The 10,066-nt window shown below is 41.2% G+C and overlaps 1 protein-coding gene across 1 annotated transcript; it reads right to left on the bottom strand.

The window, feature by feature from the left end:
• Positions 1–2,252: 2,252 nt before the first annotated feature.
• LOC128512332 (matrix remodeling-associated protein 8-like) lies at positions 2,253–8,255 on the bottom strand (the record flags this gene model as incomplete). Its single annotated transcript, XM_053485568.1, has 4 exons — positions 8,210–8,255; positions 7,778–8,122; positions 2,669–2,986; positions 2,253–2,353 (listed from the first exon to the last, which is right to left on the bottom strand). Coding segments are annotated over exons 1-4 (810 nt in total), but the record flags the coding sequence as incomplete, so codon positions are not given.
• Between the last annotated feature and the right edge of the window lie 1,811 nt (positions 8,256–10,066).

Here is a 10,066-nt window from a genome sequence, read left to right on the forward strand (position 1 = left end):
CAGAAAAGGTGTACTGCACATGCTCAGTAAGGCTGAGAGGGAGAGCACTGCAGTACAGAGTTAATTTACAGAGTGTAGGGTCTGATTTGTTTCGCTATTCTAAAGACATGTTTCTCTTTAAGCCTCCATTTTCAACAGCTGTAGCCCGAGGCGTTATGTTTTCAGGTTGTCTGTCCTCTTTATATCCCATTCTAGTAAACACAATATCTCAGGAATGCCTTGAGGAAATTTTAACAAAAATGGCACAAATGTCCTCTTGGCCAGAAGGATGAACTGATCAGATGTCAAGGGTCAAGGGTCAAGATCACTGTAACCTTGTGTTCATCCCATTTATGTGATTCAATATCTCTGGAATGCCTTGAAAGATTTTTTTTTTTTAATGAGTGAATATGTCCATTTGGGCTCATGGTCAGACTGGTTAGATTTTGTTGGTCAAAGGTCAATATTACTGTGACACCACATTCTGCTGTCTACTACTGACTATTGTCCGAAGTACTGACTGAAATATGTCTGTCTACACTAAGATAGGTGGCTTTTTACTGTACTTTGCTAGTATTGTATACCTAGATGACCAACATATCAACAAACTAGTTAGCTAGTGGACAACTGGTAGCATGTCGAGTATGAGCAGCTTTTCAGTGCAGTGCATTTCATAGGTGCTGTATGCTTTACTTTTTGTACCGATGTGATGTATGCCATACCCCATGGTTGTGGTGTTAAGCAGATGACAGCACTGTATTGTTAACAGCTTTTTCTGGTATTACCCATTTTATTTGACTTACAGCACAGAGCTTGTGAAGAACTGTGGAGCGTGCACAAAGCTCCTGTTCCAGCTTCAGTGTGAGTTGTACATGCAGGTGCAGTTTATATCTCAATATCAATATACAGTCTCTCTCTCTCTCTCTCTCTCTCTCTCTCTCTATATATATATATATATATATATATATATATATATATATATATATAAAATCCAATTTGTCAAGCTAACAACACAACAATACAAAATAACCAATATAAGTGCTATATTAGCCTATTTTATTACATACATAATATCATAATATTACATTCATTAAGTGATGACATAGATGCTGTCAAGGGTGTACAGGTGAGTTCAGTCATCTCCTTTTTTTTTAACACTGACAATAAAGCTCCACTTACTTACTTTTTAAAAAGAAAAAATAACAGCTGGACTCTGAACTGTTTTTTTTTTACTGATGCAGAAAAAAAACATAAAATAGACAAACACATTTTAAATTAAACTTAATAGTAATTTGTCGACATCACGCTTGTTTTTCCGATACCACACAACAAGAGAAGATACAGAGAAGATGGACAAAATGACCAGGATCAACCAGTAAAGAAGATTATTTCTGTTATCTGCAGAGACACAAATTCAATGTTGGTAACAGGTCACTCTAAGTGAAATAAAATCATGAATCTTATTATAGCTCTTAAAACTTAGTCATTATAGAGGATTTTTTATTACAATAGTTTAGAGATGTGGTATCTCGAGATCTATAACTTTACTCAACCATTTCAGTGTTACAGTTTGTTGAAAACCCACACGACAATTAAACAGTCACATGATGCATGTAAAATTTTAGCCCTTTCTTGTTCTTCATTATTATTTGTTTATATTTTTATGTGTCACTTTTACAATGTTTGCTTTTATTTATTACATATTATCCATGTGTGCAGTTTCAAGGTGTCAATACTTTTTATATGTGACATATTTAATTACTGTTATGTGTCATCAGTCACATACTGTACTCACATAACTGTACAACAAAACACACTTAAATAAAGTTTAATAATGACTCACCTGAGCAATCTGATTTTTTATCTGATCTCTCTTCAGTTTTGTCTTCAGAAAAAAAGAAATCAAAATATTTTTGTTTTACACAATTCATTAATATTTGTATCATGTGTGTGTGTGTGTGTGTGTGTGTGTGTGTGTGTGATTGTTCCACATTATTTACTCTCACAAGTGATTTCTTTTTAAACACACAGTTGATTTCCTCCCATGTGGTGGCTTTAGTGGTTGAGCTCGGTGTGTGAATGCAGGACTGAGTCTTGGAGAATGTGTGTATAATATTCATGTCATTAATGAGTGTACACCTGTGTCTGATTAACACTCATCCTGTTTACACACACTGTCTCACAATTAAAAGAAGACGAGCAGCGAGAACCCGTTGTCCTCAGTGTGTGTGTGTGTGTGTGTGTGTGTGTGTGTGTGTGTGTGTGCGCGCGTGTGTGTGTGTGTGTGTGTTGTTCATGTTTAGCATGCAGAAACAGAAACTGGAAGAATTGGCTTTTAGAGCTCTGGCATCAAAGAGAGAAGGCTGAATAACCGCTGGAACAAAGACAGAAAATGTTACATGACCTGACTGTGACCGTCATGTGATCCATTTATTAGTTTATTTATTTTGGGTTTGTCGATGTGTAAAACAAAAATGTTACATAACCTGTTTCTTACATTAAAGTAAAAAAACACAGCATATATTCTAAATTCATACCTGTTTTGTTTTTTACATATTATTCAATGATTTACTATAGAATAGCTTAAAATGTAATAATATATTTTTTCAGATCAGTCAAAGCATTTATAAGTATGATCATTTAAGCACTTTGCATACTTATATGTGTCTTTTTGTCTTTGTCCACTTACCGTAGACTAAGAGTTGAACTTTCTGGACCAAGATGGGTTTCTTTGTGTGTTTCACTATCATGGAGCTTCTGTACTCAGCACCATCAGATACTCTGACATTGTTCAACACCAGAGAACAGGTTCCTTTAAGCAGCTCGTCCTCAGGAACGTCCACACGCCCCTCATATCCTTCTCCCTGATATGACTCTTTACCCTGTCGCTCAAACACAACCTGAAGGCCGATATACCACCTCACATGAAGTGTTTGAATGGACAGATTTCTGTAATCACATGGCAGGATGACTGTGGAACCCACTGTAGCTGATATGTTCTGCAAGACTGAAGAGAGTTCATGGAAATCTTATGTAAAGAACCTTATGTTTTTTTTTTTTATTTTATGTGAACGATATGCTAATCTACAAAGCTACTAAAACTCATTTTCCAGATTCATGATTTTTATGCAAAAAAGAGACAAATATAGCAGGATAATGTAGCAGTGTGTATCTGTGAGCTGACTAATACAGTGTTTATGTTTAGTTCAAATGCAAATCAGAGTGTAAATTGTACTCTAAAAAATCAGAGAAGGAACAAAAGGTTCCCTTTCAAAGGATACACTCGATGCTGCGTGAAAACACTATGGGAAACATCTTGTCATGTTGCAGGTTGTAAAGCATGTGTGTATCAAACACGCCAAATTTTGGCTTATATAACCTCGGTTGGGTGACGGAATCTGATGAAACGCACCTGCAGGTTATAAATAGGAGTGAACCGGAAACATTCCTCAGATCTTTTGTCTTCACTGACCTTGTTGTGTATGCGTGTCTGTGTTTAAACCATCTAAATAAGAAAGTGTTTAACTGACCGATATGGCAGAGTTTTAATTGAGATATCCGTCCGTGTCTGATAAATCCATATCGGAGGGCGATCTCTACACTTTACTGCTTCAAATAAAGTGCTCGCGCTCACCTCGCATTCCTTGAGAAGCTCTGGGGGTTTTGAGGTTCTGAGGTTCATGTGCCCAGGACCATGGGGGTGGCCCCCCAATGGGCAGAGGCACGCAGAATTCCTTTCGAGAATGAAGTGTTCTCCCTGGCACCACAGGAGGTCGGTGTTTTGCTTCGCCACCACTGGTGTTTCAGGCAACACCATTCACCAATAAAGTGTTAGCTCTTCTGTTTTCCTGCCATGTTTCAGGATGCCGAACATCTAACATCGCACCCCGCCCCCACCCTGTTTAACCAAGCCGCCGAGACTTTTGCCCCTCTCAGATAAACTGGCAGCGTGGAAACTTTGCCAAGCATATCTCCTTGGAAACTACAGGATGCAGTTCTCACATCACCCTCCGTGTTTCAACGGCGTGGTCTCTACTTTCGTGAAACCGGAAAGTGCGCATCTGCTGACAGAAGTTGCTGGGGAATGGGGCCATGGAACATGTTCCCCTACCAGACAGTGAGTCAGGCAACTACAGTCGGTATTTCTTGGTTCCCAAGAGTATCGGGGGGCTATGTCCAGTTTTTAGATTCCGCTGTTCCGCTATCTAAAATAAATAAATACAGCTTCAAAATGTTAACTGTCAAAGTGATTGCTCTCAAATCTTACCAAGCGATTGATTTGGGACAATCGATTGAAGGACGCTTACTTCATTTAGAAATATTGCCACAACACAGGAGGTTCCTAAGATCGCTTATGGGGTCGAAGCTTACCAGTATCGGGTCCCTCCATTTGGTCTAGCTCTCTTACCCGCATGGATGTAGTTCTGGCTCCTACAACTCCAGGGCATCCGTATTTGAATTACATAGACGACTGGCTGGCCCAGTCTCAGTAGCTAGCGCTTTGACATCAGCATGTCGTCCTAGCTTATCTTTGTTTCTTAGGATTGAGACCCAACGCCATGAAAAGCGCGTTCTTTCCTGTTCAGAGGACAACATATTGGTGGTCACATAGGATTCGATCGTAAGCGGGCATAGCTGTCTCCCGCTCATGTCGAATCCATTCTCAACACCCTCAAGGAAATCAAGCTAGACCAGAAAGTGACCATCACTTTCAGAGATTTTAGCTCTTATGGCAGCTGTATCCACGGTGACACCTTTGGGCCTTCTGCACATGAGAGCATATCAATTGTGGCTAAGAACCAGGGGATTTTACTCTAGGGCCAATCCTCAATAAAGGTTACGCGCCAAGTGCTTTGTACCCTTCCTATGTGGTTCAGACCCCAGTTTCTGACTTTGGGTCCCACTCTAAGTTCTTCTTGTCGTCGCAAATGCTAATGACAGATGCTTCCCTCATGGGCTGGGGTGCGGTCTTAGATGACCGTCCAGCCCAAGGGAGCTGGAGAGGCCATCTTCTCGCGCAGCACATGAATTGCCTCGAAATGATGGCTCTATTTCTGGCCCTAAAGCACTTCCTCCAGCAGTTGAGAGGCTACCATGTCCTAGTGCGGGTGGACAACACTATGGCAGTCGCCAGGGCGTCAGGGCGGACTGTGCTCGTGCCGCTAAATAGCTAGCGCACCAGGTTCCTGTCCCTCAGGGCGATTTACATTCCAGGGCATATGAATGTGGGAGCAGTTGTACTGTCCAGTCAATCTCTGACTCAAGGGGAATGGAAACCCCACCCCGAAATAGTCAGTCAATCTGGGAGAGATTTCAGGTAGAAGAGGTGGACCTCTTTGCCTCGCAAGATCAGCAAATGTCCCCTTTACTACTCTCTGATTCTTCCAGCTACCCCGGGTCTGGATGCCTTGGCCCGTACACGGCCCTGGTTATGCCTTTATGCGCTTTTCCTGATAGCTTTGCTCCCGGGAGTCTTGGCGAGGGTCCATCAACAGCGTTTGCGCCTCTTATTGATAGCGCCCTGTTGGCCGACCAGAGTGTGGTTCTAGTATCCATTTCAACGGCTCACCATAGGTGAATCCAATGAGGTGAAATCTTCTGTCTCAGGCGCAGGGGACGATATTTCATGCCTGGCCCGAGCTTTGGAACCTTTACGTTCTCTCCCTGAACGGGACCAACTAATCTTCCAGCCAGCATAATTAAGACTATTCTAAGTTCTAGGGCTCCATCCCCTAGAAGAGCTCTGCCCTCAAATGGAATGTATTTGAAAGTTGGTGCATGACGAAGCAGGTAGACCCAGTCCACTGCCGAAATGTTTCAGTGCTGGAGTTTCTGCAGGAAAAATTGTCTTCGGGCTTGTGCCCTAGTACCCTCAGGACGTATGTAACTGCTATTTCAGCCTGCCTTGTCCTAATTGGTGGGGTTACTGTGACACGGTCCCCTTTGTGGTTTTTATCTAGCCGTGCTCGAAGAGCCAACTGACACCCTTTTTTCTTGAACCACTAGAGTTAGCGCCTTAAGGTTTCTGACCTTTAAGATTTGTTTTTCTAAGGGCCATTACCTCTCTAAGAGGATTGGAAATCTGTCAGTCTCCCCATCCTGCCTAGACTTTGCCCCTGGGCTAGTCAGTGCCATTTTGCATCCTCACTGAATGGAACTTTCGGAAGATAGTTCTCAACATGCATCCTATTGTTTTTGAAGCCTTCTGTCCTCCGCCTTTTACAGCTTCGGAGCAGGAGAGACTTACTGTGTCCAGTAGTGCTCCTCAGATTTACGTCCACCGCATCAGCCAGTGGCGTAAGTCAGAGCAGCTTTTACATGTTTTGGGGCCCGCCACTGCACTGGGTGAGAGATGCTATTGCCATCTCCTATGAGGCGCGTGGGCTCACTTCGCCTCTAGGAATCAGGGCTCTTTCAACCAGGTGGATCGCCTCATCTACTGCACTAGCAGGAGGTATTCCCCTGCAGCAAGTGTGTGACACGGCGGGGTGGTCCTCTCCGCACACATTTGTTAGATTTTATAATCTGGATGTTCGTGCCACTCCGGGCTCACAGGTCCTCGAGTCAGCTTTCCAGATATAGTTCTGAGACCTTCTTGGCCTTGTGCGCACACGCTACACAACCTTGGGGTCCAGACACTTGCAGTGTGGTGGCGTTGGTATTCTCGTTCCCATAGCGTTTTCACGCAGCATTGAGTGTAGCCTTTGAAAGGGAACATCTCGGGATCCTTTGCTGTAACCCTGTTCCCTGAAAAGGCGGGAACGAAATGTTGCGTCCCAATGCCACACTGCCTACGTGACCGGACGCCGTTCAGACAAATCAATCTGAGGAATGTTTCTGGTTCACTCCTATTTGTAACCTGCAGGTGCGTCTCATCAGATGACGTCACCCGACCGAGATTATATAAGCCAAAATTTGGCGTGTTTGATACACACATGCTTTACAACCGGCAACATGACAAGATGTTTCCCATAGTGTTTGCACGCAGCATCTCGTTCCCGCCTTTTCAGGGAACAGGGTTACAGCAAAGTAACCCGAAACAATCTGTGTAATCACTAGATAACAACTCTATGGTGTTGAACAGACTTTGTGTCTTTGCTTGTCCTGTAAGCTTTGTACATGACTGCATAGCCATGACCATCACTCACTCATCCTGTATACCGCTTAATCTTGTATTCAGGGTCGCGGGGACCTGGCGCCTATCCCAGGAGGCTTAGGGCATAAGGCGGGGTACACCCTGGACAGGGTGCCAATCCATCGCAGGGCACACACACACACACATTCACACACTATAGGCAATTTGAGAACGCCAATTAGCCTAACCTGCATATCTTTGGACTGTGGGAGGAAACCCACAAAGCACGGGGAGAACATGCAAACTCCATGTACACAGAGACGAGAATCGAGACTGGCCGGGAATCAAACCCAGACCCTGAAGGTGCAAGGCGACAGTGCTAACCACTACACCACCGTGCCGCCTTTTTTTTTTATTATTTATTTATTTATTTATTTTTAAAAAGTTAATAGCTATTAAAAATGCAGAAGCGTCCTGCAGAATCTCAGTCCTAATAGACACTTCTTAATCAAATGTGGTCTCAACTTTTCTAAAACAATAAACTTTCTCTTTATGTCTATATTTGTGTATTTTCATTAAATCGTCTATTAGCTCTAAATAATGATTTCAAAAATAGCCTATTTAAAATACTGTAGATGTTGTTGCTTGTTTCCAAATTTTGTACAATAACCTTTATAGTGTAGCTAGTCAATATTTTACACTGTATAATATACTTTACAGTACCTTTGACTGATAATTCAACCTTGTTGACTTCTTCCCATTTGGTGGTCTTGGTGTCTATGTGTTCCATCACAAAGGTTTTGTAGACGCCATCGTCAGTGAGTCTGATGTTCTTCAGCACCAGGGAACAGTTTCCTTTACGCAGCTTGTCCTCAGGAACGTCCACACGACCCTCATAACCTGAACCAACATCTGTACCATCACTGCTTCTCTCAAACACAACATCATCATCGGTGCTCCACCGAACAGCTGATGTTTGGTTGAAAGCGTGAGTCAGTTTACACGGCAGGACGACTGTGGAACCCACTGGAGCAGATACAGTAATGTAAGGAACTGCACTGATGGAGTCTGTGGAGAAACATTACAGTCATTTGTAGCAAATTCTATTTGTAACATATTTTAGTTTTGTTAGTCTTATCGAAGCTGGTCACTCACCCACACAGGCAGAGACACATAAGATATAAAAATACAGGCAGGTCATGATGTCTGCAAAAAAAATAAAAAAAATTACAGTTGAAAAAAGATATTTAAAGACTATCCAAAAACATTTAGTTAATTGCCATAGTTGGTAAAATGATTATTAGTTTTGCACAACTCAACAAACCTTTTTTTTGACAGATAAATAGGGAGGAGGCCTTCCCTGACAAGAACTGCCACTAAACTGTGGAGTCAACATTTTTCTTCCAAGTCTAAGTTCCTTCACCTTTTATGGAGTAACATTAAATCAACACAACGGTGCACAGCATCAGAAATAACTTAAAATGTAACTATAAAATGTATTAATCTAATTTAAATTATATTAAATTATATCTAAATAAAATTATTAGACGCTAGAGACAATTTAGCATTTGTCTCTGAAAATGTCAATCAAAACTGATCATCAGAGAATGTAAAGTATGTTGGATGATTAGGAGTGTTTCCTATAGATTCACAGCATACTGAGATAATAAAAGATATCTGTGTGGAGAGCAGTGCGACTGACAGGTCAGAGGCTTTAAATAAACTAGACTAGAGTTTATCTAGTTTAAGTGAGTATTTGCATGGGACTCGACCTGTTTAACACAGCATGTGTGTAATTATAGACATAAAAGAGTGTTTCTTGTCTCAGCACTAAGGCAGCTATTAGGATATGAGTTTTAATATTTTACTTAGTATCAGAACCAGTAAGACTTTAAATTAATGTAGACCAACAGTTCACACAGCACATGACTCACATCATACAGCAGAATTTAAACTTGGTGACTGCTGGGAACAGAGCAGCATAAGCATCTCCTAAACACTGATATCAGCTGCTTTATTACTACATCACATCATTTCTGTTGTATTGTACTTTGTAAACTTAAACGTAAAGATGAAACAGAAATACACCTTCGAGTTTACATATGGAGTGCACTTTTTATTCCTATAGCAACAAGGAAGTGATTGATTAGTAGCACAGTCCACAGATGTAGTTAAACAGATGAAATTTTAAAATTGAACCTTACCTGGGAGATGGAAGATGTTCTGTGATTGAGTGAGGTTGTAGAGCTTCTGCTTTAAACAGTCTCACATCAAAACAAAGAATGAAAACATGTAGGTTTTAGTTTCTTTTTTCCCAGAGAAAGAGAGACAGGTGTACTGTACACTGGTGGATTTAAGAGAGAGCACTGCAGGTAAGAAAGTCCTCAGGTTCTCATTCCACTCCTCATTTCCTTTACACTATGCTAGTCTGCTCAAATGAGTATCTGAATATCTTGAGATGTTGCTTTGAGTCTTGAAGAAGCAGGATTGAAAAGGGTTCATGTTTACATTGTAATTCCTCCTAACTTGTACAGTAGTTGTTTCCCTCTAAAGCCTGATTGGTTGACAGGTAGTGGTGTGTGATGTAAATGTTGCTCATCATCATGTCATTGCATAGCATTTGCAATGTTTTATTATGTATTCCTGGTGAAAACAGTACTGGGAGCCTGTGTTCAATACAATCAAAATAGATTAAATAAATTGATTGAATAAATTAAATGTTTACTTTATTATTACATTTATAAATAAAGTTTAAAAAAAAGGTAAATTTATAATAACTATCACACATGAATGAAACAACATTCAAAGTGCTCCTCAGTATATGGAGCTTGAAGAATGTCAGAATGTCCCTGAGTCGGATCGATAAGGTGGCTCCGTACAGCCTCCTTCACTCAGTCACTCGACTGGATGGTGGCGTACAGTAATAAACAGCACATCTGCATAGTGAGTACTGGGTAACCAATTTATTTAAGTGATGTCAGAATTGAAAGAAATATGGTGTTACTGACTGTG

This window comes from Clarias gariepinus, chromosome 2 (assembly GCF_024256425.1).
Source record: "Clarias gariepinus isolate MV-2021 ecotype Netherlands chromosome 2, CGAR_prim_01v2, whole genome shotgun sequence".
Classification (NCBI taxonomy): domain Eukaryota; kingdom Metazoa; phylum Chordata; class Actinopteri; order Siluriformes; family Clariidae; genus Clarias; species Clarias gariepinus.